Here is a 25,437-nt window from a genome sequence, read left to right as displayed (position 1 = left end):
ATATCTACCTAAATACCCCACATTCTCCATCACACACTACTCGTGACCTGACGACGAAACGAGACTACGCAAGGCACGGATGACCGCAAGGCTCTCAAAAGCTTCACCACGATACCATGTCTTCATTATATACACCGTTTCTTTTCACAATTTACTTCATAGAAATACATAAAGATGTTTATAAGACAGTTGCGAAATATTTCCGAGCGTAATCACCTTTAGTTCTCTGCAATTCTAATAATGACTGAATGCTCCCCGGCTATGCAACAATGGGACATGTACATGATCATAATCCTCCATCCTGAGCTGCAGTATGCCAAGGGGGGATATAATGAAGGCATCGTATCTATTAACCAAAGATAAACCGTTTCCAATTATCAGCGAGCTGCTGAACACCTTTTCGCAGCTCCCAGCCTCGGATCTCACACACTTGACGTGCAGCTTCCTCAAGTAATTCATCCATCTGCGTACCAGCTGTATGGAGATCACTCTCGATCAAAATGCGATCTTCAGGTAACATCTTAATCACATCACACACCTTCCGTAGCCCCGCCCCAGTAAAATTAATCACAGCAGAAAAAGAGAAATAGACATCAGAGGGGTTCTTCTTGTTCATATACTGCCGAATAGGCTCCACAGGTCCAGAATACGAATGCATACAGATGCGTGGAGGAAACTGCAGCGGCTTCAAATCCTTCAAAGAAGCTTCTTGTTCATGCTCCGAGTCTTCTGAGAGCGCCCCTTCTGCGTCCTGACGCCTTTCCCTTTGTCGCCGTGACAAGGTAACTTTTTCATGGCCTGCCCATAATTCCTTCAAGACATCGAAGACAGCACCATGGGCTTGTACACTGTGTACCGAGACTGCTCGCTGCATCTCGCCCGCGAGCTGAAGCTGGCATTTGAGCAATGCCTTCTGATGCTCTAGTTTCACTTTATACGGGGAAAGAGGTCGGCCCTCCCTTGATCCGGGCGTAAGTTGTTCGTCGCGGCTACCTAGTTCTTTCACGGTCCATGCACCAGGTAATCGGAATGATTTATCAAGGCCAATCTCTCCAACAAGGGCATAGGGATGAGATTCCAGCCGCTTCTTGGTGTCGGCAATAAGTTGTGAAATGGGGATGGGTGTTGATAAGAAGTTGAGAAATTCTTCATCCTCAACTACCGACGGTGCGAGGACAGCTGTGTAATGTTTCTTCTTTGCATCTATATCTGTCTCTGTCTGTGTCTGTGGCTGCGGTTGTGGCTGTGCATCTTGTGATGCTGAATCGGTCCCCTGGGTATTGTCGATGAGTATTTGATGTGAGAACCACGGATGCCAGCCAAAGCAAGGTATTATCCGGTCTTCTTGTAGTGGATTCTGTGCATTGAGAGACTGTGCGGTTTGCTGTACAAGCTCTTGATCTTCACCCCGGGTACCCATGACGGTCAGTGCCCTGGCCTTCATGTGGGGTATACTGGCGATAGAGGCCATGGTGTCGGTGGGGTGGCAGTGGGCGTCGTAAACGCCGATGTCCCATGGAAATTCATTGTTGGAGGACATGATGAAAGGGCAAGTGTGAGAGAATAGGTTTATCCATTGACGTTATGCGCGTTTGGGCGGAGTTTCAAGGTTAAGGTTGCTTTGCCAAGTCGGGTGGGGCTTCTTGGTCGGAACTGCCGCCGCTTTTACAAGGATAGTATTTACTAGAGCCTCATGAGCCTCGTTATAGTTCTGACGCGCATCGATAGCCCATTATATTGCTCAAAGATACAACAGTTTGGTATACTTAAATCGCTAGTACCTTGAACCTTCTTTTTATCTGCATCTCTACTTTGATACCCATTCCACCGGATCTAATATCTAGATTATGGTACTAAGTCAAAATTGCTCATCATTTGGCCATCTCAAAAGACGACTCCGTTTCCCCATCTGGAGTATGCCAACCTGCCAATCTGCCAATGGGACACTTGCAAAACTGAGGGTTGTCTTATTAAAATTACAGTATAATGGTGAGTATAAGTAGAAGGAGAGCGGTTATTTTCCGATCATTTGCTTACTTGGTCATTGATATTCGGATTAGAAGTGCAATATAGTCCAAGACTACAACTTTTGTGACACTACGAGAATCTTTGGTAATCTAGGGGACAAAAATTTATTACAAGGACACGTAGCCGAGCTCATAATTGATAGTCTAGCCGGCGCAGATAGTGAAGGGCGACCTCAGTGTAAGACAATGACTCGGTAGTGGTGCCAAATTGGGGCCCATGGTTGAATCGCTGCATCGCGCCCTGGAGGTGAAAAAGTTGAATCACCATAGAAAGGGCCATCAGGGTATTGCACTATGCATTTCAGCTCGGGCTCTTCATTCAATCTTTGTGTCCTCCATGTTTCCTCCTGATATGAGATATCTAGTAGGGCGATGTGCTTCCAAAGATAGAGGGGCCAGTCCCGAGAAAGTCGAATCAGCAACTCTGGGTTTTTTTTTTCGTTCGCTTGTGTTTGTCATGCTGAAATTTATGCGGACGATATTTGGCATGGTGAAAGAAGACTTCTTGGTCGAAGTAATACATCAGAAGGTGATTGCATAACGCGAGAAAAGCTAAGTCGATGGGCGACAGGAAGTCGGCTACCATGAGCAACAACTCAAGAGGAAGGCCAGTCAGCCCCATCTTTAGCTGCGTCTGTCTTGGAGCGTGTCTGGCTTGAAGCGTGTCTGGTTTGGTGGGTTAAATGAGATGGCTTTCCAGGTTTATAATACTTTGAAAGTCTTTTAGCTAAGCCAGAGATGGAAAGGAGAAATTGTGAGAGATAGAACACGCGATGTGATGAGGCGTATCATTATCACTAACATCATCACCACGTGTCGGTTCTGATCATAGCTACACGTATATATAGAGATCAGAATAACTTTCTATAATATCAGGCTCCTGAGTTCTAAGGCTAATAGCTTTATGATGCGAGTGAATGGATTGAATACTATACAGGTGTGTCTTTGCTTGCCCAGGTGATCAGGTGAACTAAGCGAAATGATACGTTTGTGCCAAGGATCATATTGGTTGATTGATGATATAAGTTGTTTGTATTTGAGTGTTTGAGTTTCTGAAATAGTCGCTCCAGTATAATGATTGAGGTTCTCGAAAGAAGATACCTCGGGATCAAAGCCTGTATGTAGCGTCCGAACGAAAAACAACCGCGCCGAAGCCCTAAAGAGAAGAGAAAGAGGAAGGAACCTTCGTTAAGCAAGCAACATGATGATGTAGGCACCTGTATTGGATCACGGGACTTCCATATTTAGCCCTGGAGATATCCTCAAGTGCTATTAGTTGGACTTTAGTTGATATTCACACCATCACCCTATTTTGCACAACTATGAACCTCACAACCCTCGAGAAAAAACACAAATTGCCAACAAACCAAAAACATCTGAAGATGGACTTGACGAAGCTTCCTCTTGAACTCTTATGGATGATAGGCGGCTACATATCGCCCGTTGACTTGGCCTGCCTCGTCTTATGCAACCATCATATGATGTATTGCTTCAATAACGATGTTTTCTTCCACAACGATGCCCCGCGAGAACAACAATATCAACGAGCGCCAAAAAAATAAAACTTCTCAATCAAACGAGATCCAACTTCCCCGCTCGACTTTCTCAGAATCTGCCGTTATACTATCACTGCTATATCTGGCAACGGTTTCATTTTTGGCAACGGGTCAGACGACCAGATCTTCGATTCAAGTTGCCAAGCTGTAAACTGAATCCAAATAATTGGAATTCAGATTATTGGAATAGGTGTCTGGGATATCCTTTGCTTCATGACCCTGACCCTGCAATGATATCTACCAGATCCACTTTGTTCATGCGCATCTTGTTATGCGAAGATTCTTCTATGGCCCACAATTCGGAAGGCCCATTGAGTCACTATTACACACCGAGGTCAATACTCATGATCCAGGAGAAATATCTAGATATCATGGTTCACCTGCTATGACAACTCTCATGTCGGTTGACGCTCGGATCTGCTCTAACAAACCAAGTCTCTGCTTGAGAATACAGATGATAGCCATGGCAAATGCCGATGATTTGCGCAGTATGGTCACTCTCGGCCCTATACCTGGCTTTATAGGGGTATGCCAGCATACTAGTAGCGCCATTCTCGAGACTCGAAATGAATCGTCACACCAGCAACAACGCTGTATAAAATGTAGAGTATCGTGGATGCTAGAGAGGGTTTATCTGGGGAAAGAGGAATTATGTCTTGTTCTCACCCGGTGGATTGACCTAGGGCCATGCATGCATGAGCTTAGAAGATAATCGGTGGAAGGTTCAACATCGCTTTGGGCCTCACATTGAATTGGCAAAACATAAGATGGTGAAGAATACCCGGTCACGATTCGAAAATCATGATCCCAGTCTACTGTCAGTGGCAGCGCTACGTCGGCGCAATGTGACACTTCTTCGGTGGGGGGGGGGGGGGTGAAAGTATCAGACTGTTATGACCAAAGTGGGAGATCGGAGCTGGTTCGTCGCTGGGAAAAGAAGCAAGCAACTGTGAGGATGGATCAGGCATTACAAGATGACCTGCAGAGATCATATTCCAGAATTCTCTTCAATTGCTAGTAATCAAGAGCGGCTAGAATATCAGTACTGAATGTGACCTTGAATAAATTAATGGCCCGTTAAAAGCAAGTCGGATGATGTAAGTGGGGGATTATCACATGCATGTTTTTAGAGAGTCCAGACAAATAAAATCCGAGAAACCGCGACTGAAAACTGTCGAATCAGAGTCAGAAGATTGTGCATAAAGACCTGTGCAATTGCCCTTGGAAAGACTTCTGGAAAGACCTGCACATAAGCATGAGAACAAAGCTAAATATGGAACTTTGTGTACACTCAATGCGGGGGCTTTAAAAGGAAGCTGCGACCCCAGCCTCCTTCCCCATCTACCCCAGGATGGACTTCGTCTCCACCGTATTAGCACTACCAGTGCTCATACTTATCTCAATCCCCCTCGTCACCTCAGCATGTCTAACCATCACATTCGCCCTTTTCACTCTTCTCCTCCGACTATCAGTCGTCTACCTTGAACTCGGTTACGCAATAGTCGCCAACTTCTTCACCCTCCCGACATCTACAACAAGTTCATTCTTACCTTTCGCCCCCTCCGAACCACAAACACCAGTATCCGGTAATTCGAGACGAAACTCCGCCTACAGTCTCATTCAGTCCCGTCGAAATAATGATCCCATCTCATCATGGACTTTCAACGGACTTCAAGATGATTATTCTAAACGCAAAAAAAAGAAAAATTACGCCCGGAGTATGATCGAGGCTCATCATCTTGCTTCATCGTCGTCCTCGGTAGAGTATACTCGTATCCCTGTTAGTGGGGATGAGAAAAGGGATTTCGAAGGTGTGGGTGGTTGGCGCTCGTACCCTTCATCGCGCTCGAAGCCGCGCAGTGTTAATGGGGCTGAGAAGCCTCTTAGCTCGGCTTCTTCTTCATCTGCTCATAGTATTCTTGGGGAAGGTGAGGGGGATGTTAATGATGAGATAGATGCTGATGAACGCGCTTGGATGTCTTTAAATGATCGCCTTGAGCTTCCGTCTCAGGTTATCACTTTTGGAGCTGGATCTGCGACGCCATCGGCTATGAATAGCCCGCGCACCGGGTCTATGAGTAGCTCATATGCACTTATGTCGGCTTCTTCAAGCTTTTACAAACCACCTTCGCATTCAAATGCACATACACATGTCAATACCCAATACCCAGCGCGTAGGCATCATCACCGCTCACATACAACCTCTGCACTCTCTACGGCTGATCTTCGGAATGGAAGCGGTCTTTCCCTTTCGCTGTCTACGAGACCAGACCATATACCAAGTCGGTCGGTCTCACCGTCAACAGTACGGCAGTCCTTCATGCAGCCTTACTCTCCTATGCAACGATCTTCCATGCGCCCGCTACCGACTCGCACTGCGTCGCATATAGCTAGCTATGGCGCTAGTGAGGTGAGTGGAATGACCGGAGGAGGTGGTTATTTTGCATTTCCCAGGCCTGGTGGAGCTCCCGTATCGTCCTATTCGACTATGGCGAGTCCTATTTCTAGTCGAGGAGCTTCGCCTGGTGCTGGAGATCGTGATTCACCCTCACAGCTGACTCGTTTCATGGCACATTACCCTACTAGTGTGAGACATCGGAGGCGGAGTCTCTCGGGTCCTCATGCGTGGGGTGATTCTATTGGGGAGCGCCTGGCGTGAGGGTCTAAGCTGAGAATACTGATCTCTGACTATTGTTGCACGGCATAGTAGTTTGGGATGAGGTGCATATGTCGTACCCAAATTGTCTATTTTATTTTTCTGTACATATTGAAAGCACATATGGCTGGAGAAGAAGATTGTAGATATGAAGCATCACGATGATGCTGTCTCAATGTTTGGATCTATGTCTAGAGAGAAGATATACAATATATAGGAAACAATCTTGGGAAATCACACAATCTCCAAGGTTCCTGCACCGACGCCGTAAAACAGTATGAAAACACCCCACTGGGACACGAAGGGTTCCCAGTTCCCGCTCTAAAGTCAATTATTCGTAGATGATCATGCATCATGATAATGTACAGCCAACAGGTACACGCATGTTCATGATCGACATAATGGGCTTATGATGACGCCCTCTCCCGCAAATCAACATCTTCCATCTCGGACAAAATCACCCGATTGAAATCTTCCCATCCATCCAAGTATAGATGATGTCCTGCTCTCTTGATGACAACAACCTTAGCAGATCCTTGTTCTTTCTGTCGTTCTTCAGGTGAAGCATCAGCCAGTGCCCGGCGCTTCTCTTCTTCTAAACGAGTTACAGCAGCATGGCCACCGGAAACATCCATCCAGTCGTGGTCACCATACATGAAGACAATGGGGAGACCAGTTTCCCGTCGAGCAGCTGGAGGCTCAGACGGGGCATTTGAAACAGAGACAGGAGGAGGAGTGGATGCGTCTTCTGGTGTGGCCTTTTGGCAAGCAGCCTTTGCGAGGATAGAGCACGGAGAAGAGGTAGCCATTGTAGTGGTTGGAAGTGGGCTATTGCCCGATTGAATCAACTGGCGTCCTACGCCATCGATGCGACGAATGAGAGGGCTGCGTGCAAATGCGCCAGGTGCGAGGATATACGCCAGCGCATATTCACCACTTCCACGAAGACTGAAGATAGAATAAGAGTAGTCGTGCAGTGCCTTAGCTTCTTCAGCGGGGAGATGTGAAAAGCGACGCGACGTCCAGCCTGATACTATACGTGGACCGAAAGGACCTGTCCAGCGCACAAGACTAAATGGGGAAATATTAGCTTCCCATAAATAAGCGAACCATTTCGGCATATTCCGGCGTGGTGGCTCCTTTGTCTTTGGATCGGGGTTTCGGCCCGTAATGAAGCTTCCATCGCTGGTCTTTGGTGCTGTGCCTGGTGTTGCTGCTGAAGCTGTGATTTCTCGTTGGTCCTGGGTTAGTTCATTGGGGAGTGTGGAATCAGATGGCTCGGTCACGTCTGCAGTGACTGCGTATGGGTCCTCGGGGATACCGACGGGGGACGCAAGGATGAGCTTATTAAGGTGGCCGGGGTACTTAAGAGCGTACGCAACGGCCATGTAACCTCCAAGACTATGGCCAAGGAGAGTAAATCGATCGATTTTGCGCTTAATACGCCATTCTTCTAGCGCGTCGACGAACCATGCTTCAGCTTCACGAATAGCTTCTTCGCGCTCTTTGGCTTTAATCTTGAATGGTGGACGAGTGCTACGGCCCATGCCTAGCATATCGAGCGCATGAAGTTGCCATCCCTTCAGACGACTCAATGGTTCGAAGTTCTTGTAGAAGAATCCCAGACCAGCTCCGTATCCGTGTAGCATTACGAGGTGCTGGTCAGCTTCTTCACCGACTCTCTCCACTGAGAATTCGTTTAGAGCCCGATATTTCCCGCTTAGCTCCACCATGCTGGAACTCCATCGGCGGGGGCCGTAAGGATCATCGCGAGAGTTGGTGGATATTTCGCCTTGCTGATTGTGGTCTGCGGTTTGGAGGCTGCTCGGGATGCTTCCATTCGGGAAGTCTGATGTTGTACCTGTCTGTAGGTGGGTCGGGACTTGCTGACCTAGGTACGGTAGGTAGGAAAGAACTTTGTGTTCCGCGTTGGCGGCAGGTATTCGAGCCCACTATAATCATGAATTGTTTGTTAGCGTTACGTTCGGATCAAAAATGATCTAAATATAGGTATAACGTACCCATTGGCTGAAGCCTTCTTTGTATCCCAAAGGGAAGAATGCGCTTGCGGCTTTTGCCCCAGCAGCGGCGCGAGTTGCATATGGGGTACCCTCAGGACGCTGTGGAGATGAGCCGCGATTGTTTTGGCCGCGGACATCTGCCTCAGACTGGTTAAGCGATTCGGACGCCATTGAGGAGGATTTGCGACGCCCAGTCGAGTAGGTGGCAAAGAATGTCAGAGGTGGAGTATAAGCCCTCCGTAGTCGTAGGCGGGGAAGATGGAACAGTTTGGCTGGATGAGAACCAAGCTGATAGATCTTTACTGTCGCTGGAAGAATATAAGGCACAGTGTTCATGGACAGGTGGTTGAAGAAGTCGACAGAAGGCAAACGGCGAAACCTTAGAAATTCCCGGAGACAAATGGGCCACGCCGCTTAACCCCGACAAGGCAACAGACGCATACGTTATGGAGAGGTATGAGCTATAGAAACCGGATTTCGTGAGGAAACCTTAAAATAAAAAAAAATGACAGCTAGACTTGACAAGAGAACGGCGTAGAAAGAGTAAACTCCCCTGGTTCAATCTATACCTCGGTATATAGCGGAGTATGCGATAGATGTCAAGGGGAGAGAAGTGGAAGGCGGAAGCCGAGAAAGCAATGATGTCGCGATCTGCAGATTCCACTTCACACTTCAACTTCCCGAACTCACTCCTTCTCCTCCAGTTCCTCAATAAATTTGCGAGGATGACCGCACTGGGCCGCGTCGGCCGTTAATTTACACGGATCGTTGTTATCTGCGGGATTATCGTCTTATTTACCATGACAACTCCTTTAGACCAGATTGTTAAGGGCGCAGCGCCCGAAGCCCGCGCTCCTACACCAGAACCCATGACGAGCAACTCTACACAAACTACTTCATCTACAAACCGACCTTCGACCCCGGACCCCCTGGCAACTCTCCCCTCTTCGCCGCCCCAAATCTACTTGAACCTATTGATCCTTGAAGCATCCCTGCGCGCACAGTACCTGGCCTTACGTGAGCGACGTCGGCAAAACACCTTCTTTCTGTTACTCCTGGCGGCATGGATCGCCTATTTTGTCTATGCATTGTTTCTTCGCCCGCGAGAAGATGGCCGCGGAGTTGGTGGCTCGGTTTATTGGGTGGTTGAGATGGGAGAGAAAGTCGCCCTACTTGGTGGGGTTGTAACTGCTCTGCTTGTTTGGGGAACAGGGCAGTGGGAACGTGGAATCCGCTGGCCACGGCGCTGGCTCGCTGTTGCCAATCGTGGCCTGCGCAGCATGAATACAAAGATCATCGTCATACGAGGACCATGGTGGCAGGAACTGTTATCATATGTGTCGTTCCTATTTCCATTTTCCCTCCCATTCTTCCCCTCCCCCTCAGGCAACTTCCATTTCGTCGAGCGTCATCCTTCCGATAAGCGCGGTAGTCGGCAGCATTATCAGCAGTATTACAATGGTGGGGATAGTGAGACCGGGCTGGTAGAGGAAGATCTCAGTTCTGGAGGTGACTATATCCGTCTTCTACTGCTGCCTAAGTCTTTTTCACCGGAGTTTCGGGAGAATTGGGACGACTACCGTACGGATTTCTGGGAGAAGGAGAATGAGCGCCGAATTCAGCTGCGTCAGAAACTGCGCGAGCGCGAGCGCCAACTTGCTCAGTCCGAAGGCGGATGGCTTTGGCGGCTTGGTTTGGGATGGCGTGCTTCTCAGCGTCGACGTCTGGTAGCAGCGACTTTGCACCGGTCTTTGGACGGAGAACCGCCGAAACCTCGCCATCAGCATCATTCATCTATTTCTTCTCGGCTTAGTCAAGATCATAGACCTGTGCGCCGTCCTGAATCTACCCATTCTCGTACATCATCTTGCAGTCCTACTCCTGAGGATCGGCCTCCTTCGCGATCTGGGTCTGGACGGCCCCGCCGTGGAAGTACGACTCCGTCTTTATCGGGTACTGAGCAGACCCCTCAACAGCGAAAGCGAAAGGGTTCTAGGGCCTCGCGACGTGGTCCATCGCCCCTAACTCAGGCACAAGTCCGAGAGGGTATACGGACGCCATCATTCTCATCCGAAGAGTCAGGTATTTTGCCCATGACGGAGAGGGATAAAGAGACTATACCAACTTCTGTACCTTAATTGAATCATACTATCTATATCACAAGAAGCCAAGGCTTTATATTCATGCTCTTTATTCACTATTCCATTTGCATGCGACTAGTCCCTACCCTGGTCTACTTTGACTACAGTAACTGGAGATTTGTCATTAAGCTAGCACGTGCAAACCACATGCATTTAGATCGTATTCCGATGGGTCCTCATAGATCCGATAGGTATTGCAAAAGATCCCAGGAGGCAGCTGCAAGATCCTTTGTCGAGTTTCTTTATTCACTCTGCACCCTTGCAATGAGGCGTATATCCATTTGTTTCAGTCTGCATATAATGAAAGGCTGATATAAAATGCAAAGGTTAACTCACCCAATGACTAGCAACAAAGAGAGGCCGCCTATTCAGAGACCTAGATGCACGTCATGACCTATCAAGGGATCCTATTGAATAGGCATCATCATATGTCAAACATTATGCTCGCTTTGTTATATAAAGGGCTAAAGAGTACAAGACCTATCGCGCACTATGCTCCTGTTAGAGCCAAAATCCGATCTTTCTATCCACTGGTAGATACCCAAGCCATGTCTGATATAGACTGGGCCAAACTGGCCCAGTACCCCTTCTTCATTGATCGAAAGCATCCAACATCAACACAATGCGACGATATCGCAGAATCCATCACAGGCGCTACGCAGATCAAATCAGTAGACAGCCTCAGTGAAATGTCCTACTCTGTTATCTGCAACAACTGTTCCTCGCTTCCACTAGACCGCGTTGTGGTATTCCGAGAGAATAATTCCAAGGCGGAACTTATCGACTACATAGTCAAGCTTGCGAAAGATACTTTTGGGCCCTTGGCGCCTGAGTCAACCTACTATGGTAAGTTGGCGAGGGCGAAGCCGTCACTCTCGATCTATACTATGCCTTGTCAGCCTGGGATATCTCTTCTCGGTGCCTTACGGTGCTCGGTAGAGTTATCTCGACAGCAAAAAGCAAAACAAGCCAGTTTTATTCGTGATCTTGCTAGGTATGTATGCCCTTTTCCCAAGTGTGTTATTTGGATATCATTATCATATACTCATTTATTTTAGGTTCTTCGCTTTATCTTGGTCCAACAAACAACCTATGAAACCGCAAGAGCTGCTCTACATACGGCAAACAGGTATCCGCCACCAACTACGCCAATTCAAGCAATTTGCTCCCTCTATTTTACCGACTCACATGGTCGATGGACTCATCGGTCTGCTCCCTACGCTTTTCAGTGAAGAGTACGGTCTCGTATTGACGAATGGGAATTTATCACTTACGAATATCCGAGTTGATGAAGCGACCTACGAGATTACTGGTATCGTTGACTGGTCCCTCGCTAAGGTCTTGCCATTCGGTATGGATTTGGATATTCTTTGGCTTACAACAGGGTATATGGGGTTGAGACAATGGAAAAATTATGAGTGTAAAGCGTTCTTTCTGAAGTGTTTTTGGGATGAGTTCTGGACGAGCGTGGTGCTTGAGCCGCATGTTGATCGGATGAGAATGAGGTTTTTGGCGGAGCAGGCTGCTAAAATTGGGGCTTTGTTGAGGTATGGGTTTGTTAGACGGAAAGATGGGACATCGGATAGTGTTGTTTCGGTTTCTGATCGGGATGGTAGACAGCTTAGGGCGTGGTTTGGGGTTAATGCATAGAGTTTTGATATTAAGGATTATGATGGCTAGAGACCTTTGTTAGATAGATTCTAAATTGGTAAAATTTGACTGTGCCAATTTTACATGGATTGATAGATAATAGATACGGGGATGAACTAGGAACTGCTCATATTAAACATTGAAATGCATATATCCTTAACACATCGACTCTTTAATCCTGAGTCGATTGACTCCATACTCCGTACACGAAGAGAACTATGATATCATCCCAATGCAACGACTACAAAACATGCTCGTTAAAAGACCGGTTTGGTCCAGATTTTGCCTGTGGTATGCAGGGCTTAGATACGGAAGACATTCTCCTCTTCCTCGAGGAACCTATTCGATAAAAGTTAGTTTGTGATAGGATTATCAATATAGGCATTGGGTAACTCACATCAGGAGATTCTCGTCGTTCATCTTCGTCAGGGCCTGGAAAGCCTCCACCTTGGGGAATACATGTGCAACACCATGGCTGGGAGACTTCTGAATGGCATCGTTAACCTCCTTGATGAGGACATCAACATGGGTCATGTCTTCGTCGCCGAAAACACGGTTACCCATGAGAGGACCCAGGATCTGTCGGAAGACTGCATAACGGGCAGGAGTGATGGGAGCGGCTGATGCCGATGTGGACTGTGAGTTGTCGGTCTGGGACTCCACAAGCTGTGAGGCAGGTTGGGAAGATGCAACAGACATCTGGGATTCAGTTCCCTGGGTGCGCGTGTTTTGGCTAGTGCGAGTAGTGCGCGAGGCACGTGGACTAGCTGTGAAAACGCTTGAGTCTTCTGTTGTTGCACCAGTGCTGGCGGCACCACGGGTTCGTGTATTAGAACGTCCTGGTGTGGTGGATGCTTGGCCTCGGAAGGGTGTGTCATCGTCATCGTCATCATCAAGTTCGGGGTCGCTATCCTCATCTGAACTATCCTCGTCAAATGTCTGGACCTTGCGACGCTTGCGCCGGCCGTCTTCTTGCAACTCCTTGAACATAGCAAAGCGCAGAATAGCTTCGGCGTGCTTAGCATCCTTGTCGTCAACACGGTTGGAGAGACGAGCCTTGGCATGAGCTGTGGACAAACGAATCAAAGTTTCAAGAGTACGGGGGGTGATGGGGGAGGTACGACGTTTGTTGCCGGAGATGTCCTCATTTCGCAGGGCAGAGTATGCGGCAATGATGTGGTCGGCAGCACCCTTGGTCAGCACAGGCTTGACTCGGGACTTGGCGTACTGAATATATTTCTTAATGAATGGAATGCTGATGATTTCCACGTTCTTGTTGCGGTTGCGACCAGTTGGGATCATGCCACCGTGAAGCATGACATTGAATTTTTCAAAGACCTCTGTTGGTTGATTAGCATCTCCACGGTCCTCGATACCAACGCCCAGAGTCTGGTTAAGTTGCTCGCGGACAGGAGCACCTTCTTCAGTTCCAGGCTGGCGGTATCTGTGCATGCGCAGCACATGCTCAGAGATTGTGCGGTCCTTGGCGTCTTCAATATCATCTGTCACCACGAACAGCAAATCGAAACGAGAAAGCAGGGAGTCTGGCAAAGCAATGTTCTTGTGGGGATCTTTGTGGGGGTCATATTGACCAAAGACAGGGTTAGCAGCTGCCAGAACACTGCATCGAGCATTTAGACTGGTATGGATACCGGCCTTGGCGATGGTTACAGTCTGCTGTTCCATGACTTCGTGAATAGCAACACGATCGACATCACTCATCTTATCAAACTCATCAATACAGACCACACCACGGTCACCCAGAACCATAGCACCAGCCTCCAATCGGCGTTCGCCAGTCTCCTTATCGGAAGTGACAGCGGCGGTCAAACCGACTCCGGAGGAACCACGACCAGTCGTGGCGATAGCCAACGGGGCAGTGTTCAACACGAAACGGAGAAGTTGAGACTTGGCTGTTGAAGGATCACCAACCATCAGGATGTTGATATCACCACGCAAGTGAGTTCCGTTATCCAAGTTCTTCTCCATACCACCGAGCAGCATCAGCAAAATAGCTTTCTTGATGTAATCGTGTCCGTGAATACTAGGTGCCAAAGACTTTGACAACAGCTCAAAGACGTTCTTCTTCTTCGAGATTTTATTGATGTTTCGGATATCAGTATCGGTGATCGTAGCCTGCGCAATACCTCCTCCGGATTTAGACGAAAGCTGGATAATGTTGTTGGCCATAACAATTGTACGGAAAGTTGACGAGCTGCTTCCAGCATTGCGGTTTCCAAGTGTTCGATAAGTTCCGACCAACTGTATTCTGTCGCCAGGCTTGGCCTTGTCGACCAAGTCATCGTCCAGAATAACGTCCACGCTTCGGGGAAGCTGACCCGCAGGGGCTCGCTCGGGCATTTCTTGGATCGAAATGGACTGGTGGTCCATATAGGTCGAGTAGCCGTATTCGGTGATAAGGGGATTCTTGTCCTCATCTTCTTGGGGGTAGACGTTCAAGCTCGTAGCGCCACTCGCGGTCATAGTCTGGTCCTTGTATTTTCTCGCTAAGAAACGATCTTTCTTCTCGCTGTAGTGCACACTCTGGATAACCTTTGGTCGGACCAAAGAGCATTTTGTGACAATTCCCTCGAGAGATACCATACGGTTCAAGTGGATGGATCCCAATGTGCGGGGATTACAGGAAAATTCTCCGAACGCTCCAACGTATGCGCAGTAGTAGTTCTATGATCAAGTATTGAGTCAATTGGTTGATCACTCCGAAGCACATCTTCAATTCCGAAATACTCACCACCTCGTCTGCAGTCTCCTTGGCTGGCCTTTGGGGCATGGTCTTCACGACATCTTTCAGTGCTCGGTCAAAAGCTTCTGAGTATTCGAATGGGGAGGTGAGAAGTCTGCCACCAGTGAAAAAATACAATTAGCAAAGAAATCCATTATGATATGAAAAATGGCTATGCATACCCTTCAGCAAGTTCCTGGCTGTGTGCTCGAATTTCGTCGATGCTGACCTGTAAAAGTCATCAGCAATCAAATGGCACCATGATAAGGGGATGACAACAAAACGCACTGTCAAGCGACGCAAGCCTCGATTCAACATCACCACAATGTCTGCTCGGTAGCTAATTGTATTAAGGTCAGAATAATGTTATTTCAGCGCAATTTCAATGAACGAACCTGCGCGCCCGTGCATCATCTAATTTTCAAGAACCATGCTGTTAGCCAAAAATTTCCCTGGGTTTGTTTTCCGTCTCGGTTTTCTTTTTCGGGCACATACTTGGATCGAGAAATTCGACAGCTGCGCGCACACGATCCTGCGCGAGCTCATCGTTTAGTTGAACGCCTTCCATTGTATCTGGTGGGGGTCTATGTGGTTGTGGGATGCACCCGAGTCGAGGAGGTTGGAAGGGGAGAGATGAGATGGGGGGTCCCGATCAGGTAAAATTGAAACGCGTGGATCCACCGACACTTTTGCACTGCTGGAACGCGTTCTCGCGTCTGCTTATGTCATGCGACGCGGGGCGCTCTACATGTACCAGTTGACTTAGAAACATTGGAACGTTGGAACCCCTAGTAGAATGATTCTTGTCACTATCCAACTTGAAAGTTGCAAAACTAGACCTTAATTACTCTCGTACAGCCAACTATCGTGCCATTGCTTTCCAGAATTCCGCGTATATTGACTCCGTTTCTCTACGTTGGTATCTTATGCATCTAAACACCCCAACCCTTTATCCGGGTATGTGTTTTGCTCTGCAATTATTACAGTCTTTATGATCAGATTTTTCATAATTCTACTCGTTTCTTCTCATAAGCTTATTTGAATTTCGGTTGTGTTTGCTTGGCAAGAAAGTGACTATCTTCGAAGTAAAGTATTGTTTGATTGTTTTAGATTTTTCTAGCAAAGGAATGACAAGATGAGACAATATGATAAGTCCCGCAATTCAAGTTTCAGCAGCAAACAGACGTGTTGAGAATGTCTGCATGGAAAACAGCGAGGAAATGGGCGAAGCCATGCCGCTTCTCTTTCATGTTGTGATGTGATACTGATTAGGTCTATGGCATCACTTGTGCCCTGTTTGCAGAATTGTCAACAGAGCCAACGAACACACCAAAGAGATATACTTACAATGGTCTCGATCTTAAGGCTATTTGACCCAAGGGTACCAAGCTCTTATGTAGCCGAGGATAATACTCGATAGGCCTCCAGCGGTCTCGATGTTCCAACCTTTCGTGGGGATAACAAGGCCCGAGGGAGGATCATTGGTGATCCTGCCGTGGCTACTCAATGCCAGCGGGCTGATCAACTCCTGATTTGAAGCGATCTCGTTGGTAAAATATCCTTCTATTCTCCCTGTATTGGACTCAAACCATGCATTCTGGGCGGCATTGTAAAGCCAAGTTCTGCAGCAAAATTTATAGCGTCGTTTATAGACAAAGATAGCTGACTCGGACGGACAAGTGTAGGTATCCGTAACTCTCGTCAATGTCGAAGTCTCCATTGTATTGAATGATTTCTCCTCTATTGAAGCATTCACTTCTGCAGAGACTCCCCAGCCACTGAATCCCGCGCTGGCCGAGACTGAAGTAGAAACTTCTTTTCCGCTTGTGGTCGTCATGCCGATCTCAGTCGTCATTTCCTTTGTTCTTTCGCCTTTGCCATCATTATCAATACTGAATTGAAGAGCCCACTCTGCTGAAAAAAGCTCGACATCGACGATGACATTGGACTCGGTTCCGTCGTCCAGGATCTTGCGGGTCTGGCCAACTAGAACAACACAGTCCGCAACATCCTTGAGGTTTCTATTCGCGGAAGTAAGTTCACTGGGATCAAGGATAATTCTGTCAGCAAAGCTCCTGGTTTGGGTCATGATGCTGGTAAGATAGAAGTAGTAGAAGTTTGAAAAATAAAGGAGAAGAGTAAAGGAGAAGTTGGAATCTGAAGTACCTCTGGATGGAAGCCCTGCCAGGTATTTAACTATCTTGGAAATCCGGATGTTGATAGATTTGACTAGCTGCCAACGCGATCTAGTTAGCTTGTGTCAGGAATGAGTAGTCAGCAGTTTTTTAGTAAAATTGCTTTTTGAAGGTAGTCTTTCATTGCCCAATTGGCGTACTTGGACATCAATTCGTGTCCACCACGGTGGTGTTGTGACAATATCTCACAGCCTTGCAGATATTCAGCTGCTGTGGATGTCCACTAACGTATGTGGAAGATTTGGCAAGAAAGATTCCTTTGATTTATATCTATATCAACCCATAGAGATGCGGTTGGTAAGGGCTGCCGTATGCCTTCGTACTATCCAAGACACTTGATTATTGAAGTGACAGATTAGCATAGTACAAGGCTAAATCTTCAAATCGATAGGTGTATTGGAGATTAATCCATCGACCTTGCAAAGATAATTTGATTCACAATGCATAGGACACAGGTTCTCGTATAAGAATTTATCATGAGGTTTAAAATTTTCATGTATGTACACTATGGATCGAAATCAGTTTCACCACTTGCATACAGAGATTCTTTCTCGAACCCTCCTCCGAAACCCACTATACCTATTGCAGTTACTGCACCCCTGACCCAGCGTCTTGGCGGTATTTTCATACAGGCGTAAGTAACAGAATAAAAATAGATGGTGTATTAAACTTGTATGGCTTCAGCAACTTCTAGAATATCCATCTTGCAAACAAGTCAAACGGATTTCCCCTTCGGTCCAGCTACACCCCCTAGAGAGCAAGCGCAAAGATTTTGGAATAAAGGTCTGGGGCACGGTAGGTATTAGGAACCGCACGGGACCTGTTGAATTGCATAGTTCCTGGAAGCTAGGTGGCCTATCGTCGAAACCTAGGTCCTCAGAAAATGGTGGTAGTAAAAATTGAGGTATCCTATGCTAGATCATTCACAGTCATAAACAAATGGCTATATGATGTGTAGTTTGAACCGGTGGACAGTGACATACTGTTTAGATGTAATTCTAATGCTTCTCTCTATAGTATCTGGAGAAGCTTAGCTGAGCTGATCTGACCGTCTGGCTCGGGTCGATCTGTTTACTAAAAGTTATTAATCTAGCCCCGTATGAATCTATAGCAGTCTGATCCCCACTTTTAGCACCGTAATTACCTGATGATGACGTGGGTTGTTTGTCTGTTTATTCCTCCTTGAGCTGAGAGTCGAACCACATCGCTTCATATGAGATGTGCGAGATATATAGTTATTGATATTGTATATATACAATCGGTATCATTCGGTGGGAACAATCATGGGCTTCAGATAGGGGATAACCACGGCTCAAGAGAATTCTATGCTCCTGGTAAACATAGAAACTCAAGGTTAGCCTTTATTGACTAACTATCCTCTCCCTGACTAGAGCGACCGGAAACTCCGCCCAGCCCCTTATTAACGGTCCTATTCCTACGTGATCCAGATTTTGTCCGTCGCGACACATTAGTTGATCGGATTTATTACAAACGCTCGGTCTCTGCGTCGAGGACAGTCCTGGTCGGTCTCGGCGGTATCGGGTAAGTGTGGAGTGACTAATAGTACGACCCCTTGCTCACAGCTCGAAGGAAATCCCAACTTGCTATTGAATACTCCTATCAGGTCCGATCTAAATCGTCTACGACGTGGGTTTTCTGGGTCCATGCCAGCAACGAGGGCTGTTTTGAACAAGGTTTCCGGGACATCGCAGATCAACTTAAACTCCCGGGGCATCGAGACCTTAGAATTAATATATTTTAAGTAATCGAGAATTGGCTTCGCGATGAGAGAAAAGGAAAATGGATTTGTGTTCTTGATAATGTCGATAACGAGTTCCTTTGCTCACTTCCGGCGGATAGAAAGGACCCGGTGAAAGCGCCAATGAACGCCCTGATTAAACTACTATTAGAATATATTCCCAGGAGTCCAAATCTGTGTATATCGATAGTAGTAATTAAAACAGAACAAAAACAACAATTACACTACAAGTATTTTCTTAATATATGGCTTTATATATTACTGATATAATACACTAGAAGGGGTAGGGATATTCTTTTGTGTGCTTTGTTCCAAAACTTCGGAAAGATATTATGGGAGAAGACGTTATTGGCCCCTGGTTGGCCCTAGTTTGGCCCTAGCTACGCCTCAATCAATTTTTTTCTTTTTCTTCTGCTTTCTTTCCTTGCGTGTTGGCATTCTTTATCTAATTCCCTTGGCTGCAACCCCTTTCTGATCCTAGCGGTGAATATATAATGTTGACCCCTGGATTTGCGCCTCAGATAGTTAGTAGTATTACAATATCTTATATCCTATTTATAACCCTATGGACCGCACCAGCTTCCTGCTCCAGTCTGTACTTAGGTGAAACCGGCTTTAATACCTACGGCTCCGCTACCCTCGACTACCTACTAGCATATGCTCCCGGATATGGAATAAATTACAATAGAAGTATCACCTGTATGCCACCAGAGGCGACAATGGCTTATCAGATGGAGGTATTAAACCCACAGTTTATGGTCGTTGAATATGGTCCTTTCAGTTGTCCCGGGTCATGGTTTGAGGCCCATACAGAAGTCGGGACTTCGTCAAGTACTACCACAGTCTGCTGTCCTTCGTAAGTAATCTACAGCGCTGTAGCTTATCGGAAAGCATACTGATTGTACAAAATAGAGGCTATAGTTTATCAGTAGGAACTGACTGGGATACTGCGACTATTACAGCATGCTCATCGATGGTGATTCATGAGACGGTTACGTATACTTATGATAAAAACGGGACAGAATTCATAACCAACACCACAGTTCCATCCGTACATATGCCTGTAACGGCCGAATATATGCGGGGAGTGAATGTCGCATCTGCAACAGCTACCCCGACTTCTTCATCAGAGAGTTCCTCATCAGACGATTCGCATTCATCTAATCATTCCCTCAGCGGTGGCGCTAAAGCAGGGATCGGTATCGGTGTTGCAGTGGGTGCTATTACTATAATTGGCATCTTAGCCTTTATCTATTTCCATCGACGACGAAAACAGCGTGATGTGCCAGGAAGTAAGGATCAAATTACTGAATTGCCGGAGTCTGGAATTCTTCGAGTTCCCCCGCAAGAAATCCAAGGGAACACCAATCGCTCTGAACTAAGAGGAGATATACATCAGGTCCACGAAATGCAGAATAGTCAGGTCCGATCTTTCTCTCCTCAGGAGCTTGACGCGACAGCATATGACGCCGAAGAGAAAAGAGAAGATGAAACTAATTGACATCTGATCATCTGGTCTGCAGGGGGTATCATTATCACTATGAATATTGAGGTTAAGCTCAATTGAACACTTGACCAGATGTGTCACATCTTACCCCTTGCGATTCGCCGTTGTTAAGTGTTCAGGTGTCCAAGCTCGATCTACTGTTGAATGACAACATCAGATGCGACATTTTCAATGTGGCAATTTCGGTTACATTGATTGTGAAGAAATGTTATGGACCTGGGAGTTCGGGGTGCCTCAGGTGTCTGACAAACTACTCCGGAATGACCGGAAATCGGACAGTGGTGAAGACGCTGGTTACTACGATGGGAAGAGGTTCCGCCATCGAGAGGTGGAACAAGAAAATCATGTAAATAAGGAATTCTTTGATTGCTTGGAAGCAAGAATTACGTATGGGGTGGTGACAGAGTGGGAGCAGACGAGGAAGCAGGTGCGCACCGGGGTCTGGGTGCGCGGGGAGAGGCGTGACTCGCATTCTTTTGGATTTTTCATTTTTATATGGGTTTTTGGCTTTGCGTATAACTTCATTTTTACCTGTTTAGGCAGCTTCATCTGCCTTCTCCTTTGTCAGCTGTGGGTTTACTGTTTACTGGCGTCTGGCTGATTCTTGCTTCCGACGGAGGAAGCGCCTGCATTATCATTGCGACTATAGCTAGATAGCATCAGGTTAATAGAATATCATCATCATCATCATCATCATCATCATCATCACCTCAGGTGTCTGAGGGGTTGTGTAACAGGTTGAGCTGGTGGTGTGGACTCGGAGTTCGGAGATTTAGGACTGCGGGGTTTGTTAATTGCGTTTGATTGCGTTTGTGCTGTTTGCTGCACGTTCTATTCTCTTCTCATAACCCTTCACTTTACATACAACTCAGGTTGCTTCCAATAAAATTTTGACATTTCTATTTCACCTTTATTTCAATTCTTCGTCTCTCGTTTCAGGGCCGATGCGCGCGACGCGCGTCTTCCAGTTCAATACGATTCAATACTTGCAACCCTATGAATCCAGAAATGGAATAGCGTGCTTAGGGCTAGGGTTCGAGAAGAATTCCATAAGTACAAAGTGGTGAAACTGATTTCGACCCATCCTGTAGAAAGGGATGGATATTGTACATTGAGGTGATATAGATACAAATGCTTAGCTATACAAAGTGACAGATAAAAGGAAGAGGAAATGGGCCGCGGGGAAATTTATAAATGTACATGAAAGGTGGATATCAGCCAACCTTCTCTGTGCGGGCTAAGGATAGCTCAACCGTTCAAGGTATTCGCTCTTTGTTCACATTAGGTGTGTTCTTCGGTGCCTCAGGTTTCTGGGTTTGACTTTTGAGAGGGGGTTTGCCGTAAGATCCGTCGTCGGAATGAAACTTTCCGAAAGTTTGGCTTTCGGGGTGTTGGTCTTGGAACTTTGAGAGAGCTGAGTCGTCTGCTATGCGTTTTCTGGTAGCCAAGTTGGGTCTGGAAATCAAGCATATCTTCCCTTTTGAGTAGGTTCTCCCATTTCTTTGCGCCGGGGGTGCGAGATAGCAGGTTGGGTTGAGTCTTGGCTTTGGTACCAAGCTTCGCCGCCTTCTGGTTCAAGAGCTTATCGCTTTCATGCCCCTTAAGTGTATCCACAGTCTTGCGGCGACGGAGACGGGATGGGGAGCCAAGGATACCGCCCTCTGCGATGCCACGTCCCCTGGGGAATGGTTTCCGCTCTTTCTCAGATTGCCTCTCACGCTTCCGAATAAGAATACCTTGGAACCAGTCACGCAGATATGGCATTTTACTGATTGCCTCAACCGTCATCGGTGCGATGGCAAAAAGGTCGTCAAGCTGATGCCCGCCCTTTGTGATAGTAGTCTCACGAATTTGCTCTAAAGCAGCAGCGAGGTACACCACCATTTTGTATGTGGGCTGCATGAACTCCGGTGCGACGCCACTCCAGTACTTGGTTGCCTTGCGCCCGAGGAAATGTTTCGAATGTTCTGGTTCTGAGGGATTTTCAAGTAGGTATACGCCTCTTGGGGTTCCAGGGGGCTTGTAAGTCTGCCCCCTTTTAAGTCGCTTCCACCCTGGCCAATTCGGCATGAATATTTCCTCGTTCAACCGGAAAGCCTCAGACACGTTAGCAAATTTATCGGAGTCGGCAAGCATTTGGACATAAGTTGTCCAATTGAAGGTTGATAATTCAAAGCCAGCTGCCTGAACTTCAGCGACAACTTGAGCAATTTTCGGGAGCTTATCTCGGTAAGCCAATGAACGCATGTAAATGTTGAGGGGCTTCGAGAGAGTGAAGCGGCGCGCAGGTATGATTTCTGACTTGTGTCCTTCGGCAACGTTATCAACAGGTGCCCTGTTTTTGTCCGCCATTGGCAAGAATAGAGATGAGTCAGAGAAGAGATCTTCTTCAGAAACAGGCTTTCCATCAGACGCCAAGGATCTCAGAAGAGGTTCAACGTTGATTCTGCTGGCCAACTTAATGGCGCTTGACATTGCAAGTTTCCAACACTCATCAACTTCTTGATGTTGGTCCGCCCTTGAATGCGTGATCATCATAGCACTTATCAGGCGAATTGGAGTGGGCATGTTTTCTCCTCCATCCTCAGCACTTGTCGGCATATAGCGCTCGAACATTTCACGAGCTAGGTCCATGGCACCCTTGGAACCGTACCGTTTGATAAGGTACTCGTGGTTCCAAGTGTCAAAGGATTTGGCGATGGTCTCCTTACGGCCTGCTGCTGATGGAAGCATGCTTACCAGCGAAGTCAACCCACGCTCGGATATTGACTTAAGGAGCACCTCTTCCGCTGTCTTCAGGCGTTTTTCATGCTGGGTTGACTTTGAGTTGACATGAATCGCTGCCTCGAAATTTCGAATGCTTGAGGCTATGCCGGAGTCAGGGAAACGTGAGTAAATCTCTCTCAACAAGGCTTGGGCCATCTGAAGATTGCGGACTTTGATAAACCCAAGCAAAACTATAGCGTAATGGACCTCTGTAGCATGGATTACTCCACTCTTATGCATGCGACGCAGGGTCCTGCGAGCCTTGTCAGCAGAGCCAATCAAAGACATACGGAGCAGATCAGCTGCATGGGTTGTTGCATCTGGCGTAAATCCAGCACGGTCCATATGCTCCATCACTCGTTTGAAGGATTGATGATCAATCCTGTACGCATACTGCATAAGTAGCGTGTTCAATAACTGCATAGGAGAGCCTTCAACCTTGGAATCCAAGCACGTCATAGCTAATTGTTCAGCCAAGTCCACACGACCACTGCTAATATATGCCTGAGCAACCGTGCCAAGCATCGTCATGGTAACAGGCACCTTCTTTTCTTCTGCTTGTTGTAGAAGTTGGCGAACGGCAGCAATGTCACCTCTGTTTGCACAAAGGCTCATCATGATGCCGAATGTATGAGAGTTAAGCTGGACCCCGGCCTGAACCATTTTTGAAAAGTGGGAAAAGGCTCCCGCCAAATCTTCTTTAGCCGCGTAGGCTGTAAGAACGACATTCCAACAGACTGTGTTCGGCTCAAGGTGAAATTCGGCTTGAATTCTTTGGAATTGATTGAACGTCTCCGGCACATTGCCGAGCACCGCATGCACATGAAGCAGCGGAATCAACAATTTACGGCTCTTTGGCTTACCATAGTCTGCCACCAGCTTGTTGAATACAAGGGTTACTTGCGACACATCTCCAGAGCGAGCGAACATATTCATGACATCCTTATACTGCTGGATATTTGGTTTTCCATAGAAGTGCGTTAGTTCATTTAGGAAATAGAGGACATTTTCTGCCATCTCAAAATGGATAAGCACTTTCAGTTGGCGAGACAAAAGCTCTTTCCGCGCGTGATAGTGCACATCATGTGTACGCAGTTGTTTGTAGAAGAATACTCGCATCTGGTGGTAAAATATAAGGGAGCGCGCAAAGTCCAATCTGGCGGTTGACGACTGGAGGGTTTCGATGATATTAACATAATGCTGGAGGCTCGAGAGACCCAGACGGCGAGACTTTTGCATAATCGTGTTTAGGACATCCATTGGGGTGTCCTTCAACATATTGAGAGAAGTAGACATGCGACCTAATAGGAATTCGGTGACATCTCGAAGATTCTGAGGGTCAAAGTCAGATGCACTCTTTTTCTCCATGAGATATGTCATCAAGCCTTCTATTTCTTCAGGGGCTATTCGGATCTCATTATTGGGTAAAACAATCTGCGCGTCCTGCTCGTCGTTGAATTGAGAACGAAGGATCCATATCTTCTCTGCAAGGGCCCATTCATGAGCCCTGAGAAAATGTGTGAATGACAGAGCAAATATAGGTCGCCCACGTCGCATCTTCAAGGCATAAGAACATATCTCAACCAACTTTTTCGGCTCTTGGGATTGAAGTTGAGAGTGAGTGATATTGAGAAAATCCTCATCAGAGGGATTCTGCAATTCTGAAAAGGCTTCCCATGCCCGGTCCAGATCTGTAGGTTTGCTTGACTTGCTCAAGCAGGCACAGAGCTCAGAAAGGGCCTCTCGAGGGCGGCCGGCTGCGATGAAGAGCACCCAGGCATTATCAAAATGTTTTGGTTTCCTTCGCCGTGCCCTCAAGTGTTTCCATAGATCCTCCGTGGCTTTTATGGGCTTGGGAGATGCATATGTATGATTGTCCTGCTCTAGATGCGTTCCTTGTGGCTGGTAGTCGAGTTCAACTGGTTTCGTAAGACTCGAGGCCTCTGAAACGTACGTTCTCCGAAGACTGGAAATCGTCCTTTTTCGCCGGCGTAATCCCACTCTCTTAGGAAGACGACACAGACGAAATTTATTGGATTGTTGAGGCGTCGGAGGGTACAGGAAGTCAAGGAATGGCAAGTTGGAATCGGCAGGACTTCTGCTTCGAGGTGAGATGTTGGAAATCAGATTGGTAGGTTGGTCCGGCGGGTGTGTAAAGGCTAAAAACCAGTGGGTGGCATCTCCTCCGGTATTATGTTTCCAGAAATGTCGAGATATCGATTGCCTCGTTTGAATGCCGGCCGTAGAATCTCGAAGGAAACGCCGACCCGCGGTCTCGAAGTAGCCAGTGGCACGTTCGAGCATTACCCCCGATCGTCACGGCGTGAAAACACTAAAACCACCAGAACAATTCACCAAATCGCATCATATCGTGTCCAGAAATCCTCTGTATGTCGTAATTAAAGAGTAATCAAAG

General features: G+C 47.1%; 9 protein-coding genes across 9 annotated transcripts; 4 read left to right on the top strand and 5 right to left on the bottom strand.

Moving 5' to 3' along the window:
* Nucleotides 1-349: 349 nt before the first annotated feature.
* On the bottom strand, nt 350-1,540 carry N7478_004284 (TatD family hydrolase; the record flags this gene model as incomplete). Its single annotated transcript, XM_056920498.1, has 1 exon — nt 350-1,540. The coding sequence occupies one exon, from the start codon at nt 1,538-1,540 to the stop codon at nt 350-352; it is 1,191 nt and encodes a 396-aa protein (XP_056778535.1).
* Nucleotides 1,541-4,934: 3,394 nt separating this feature from the next.
* On the top strand, nt 4,935-6,242 carry N7478_004283 (uncharacterized protein; the record flags this gene model as incomplete). Its single annotated transcript, XM_056920497.1, has 1 exon — nt 4,935-6,242. The coding sequence occupies one exon, from the start codon at nt 4,935-4,937 to the stop codon at nt 6,240-6,242; it is 1,308 nt and encodes a 435-aa protein (XP_056778534.1).
* Nucleotides 6,243-6,646: 404 nt separating this feature from the next.
* N7478_004282 (putative alpha/beta hydrolase) lies at nt 6,647-8,431 on the bottom strand (the record flags this gene model as incomplete). Its single annotated transcript, XM_056920496.1, has 2 exons — nt 6,647-8,191; nt 8,261-8,431. The coding sequence occupies 2 exons, from the start codon at nt 8,429-8,431 to the stop codon at nt 6,647-6,649; spliced, it is 1,716 nt and encodes a 571-aa protein (XP_056778533.1).
* A 629-nt stretch (nt 8,432-9,060) lies between these two features.
* N7478_004281 (Spo7-like protein) lies at nt 9,061-10,398 on the top strand (the record flags this gene model as incomplete). The annotated part of the gene is made up of 1 exon (XM_056920495.1): nt 9,061-10,398. One exon carries the CDS (start codon nt 9,061-9,063, stop codon nt 10,396-10,398), a length of 1,338 nt encoding a protein of 445 aa, XP_056778532.1.
* A 551-nt stretch (nt 10,399-10,949) lies between these two features.
* Nucleotides 10,950-12,051, top strand: N7478_004280 (uncharacterized protein; the record flags this gene model as incomplete). The annotated part of the gene is made up of 2 exons (XM_056920494.1): nt 10,950-11,395; nt 11,460-12,051. The coding sequence occupies 2 exons, from the start codon at nt 10,950-10,952 to the stop codon at nt 12,049-12,051; spliced, it is 1,038 nt and encodes a 345-aa protein (XP_056778531.1).
* Nucleotides 12,052-12,353: 302 nt separating this feature from the next.
* N7478_004279 (MCM DNA helicase complex subunit MCM3) lies at nt 12,354-15,362 on the bottom strand (the record flags this gene model as incomplete). The annotated part of the gene is made up of 7 exons (XM_056920493.1): nt 12,354-12,390; nt 12,449-14,736; nt 14,804-14,909; nt 14,977-15,023; nt 15,083-15,134; nt 15,190-15,208; nt 15,290-15,362. 7 exons carry the CDS (start codon nt 15,360-15,362, stop codon nt 12,354-12,356), a joined length of 2,622 nt encoding a protein of 873 aa, XP_056778530.1.
* Nucleotides 15,363-16,160: 798 nt separating this feature from the next.
* On the bottom strand, nt 16,161-16,883 carry N7478_004278 (uncharacterized protein; the record flags this gene model as incomplete). The annotated part of the gene is made up of 1 exon (XM_056920492.1): nt 16,161-16,883. One exon carries the CDS (start codon nt 16,881-16,883, stop codon nt 16,161-16,163), a length of 723 nt encoding a protein of 240 aa, XP_056778529.1.
* A 2,584-nt stretch (nt 16,884-19,467) lies between these two features.
* On the top strand, nt 19,468-20,249 carry N7478_004277 (uncharacterized protein; the record flags this gene model as incomplete). Its single annotated transcript, XM_056920491.1, has 2 exons — nt 19,468-19,604; nt 19,670-20,249. The coding sequence occupies 2 exons, from the start codon at nt 19,468-19,470 to the stop codon at nt 20,247-20,249; spliced, it is 717 nt and encodes a 238-aa protein (XP_056778528.1).
* Nucleotides 20,250-21,557: 1,308 nt separating this feature from the next.
* N7478_004276 (putative translation regulator (Cya5)) lies at nt 21,558-25,325 on the bottom strand (the record flags this gene model as incomplete). The annotated part of the gene is made up of 1 exon (XM_056920490.1): nt 21,558-25,325. The coding sequence occupies one exon, from the start codon at nt 25,323-25,325 to the stop codon at nt 21,558-21,560; it is 3,768 nt and encodes a 1,255-aa protein (XP_056778527.1).
* Nucleotides 25,326-25,437: the final 112 nt, after the last annotated feature.

Source organism: Penicillium angulare (assembly GCF_028827245.1).
Source record: "Penicillium angulare strain IBT 27051 chromosome Unknown utg000004l_segment0_segment0, whole genome shotgun sequence".
Classification (NCBI taxonomy): Eukaryota; Fungi; Ascomycota; class Eurotiomycetes; order Eurotiales; family Aspergillaceae; genus Penicillium; species Penicillium angulare.
The sequence above is the reverse complement of the archived record's forward strand: the minus strand, read 5'-3'. Positions and strand labels throughout refer to the sequence as shown.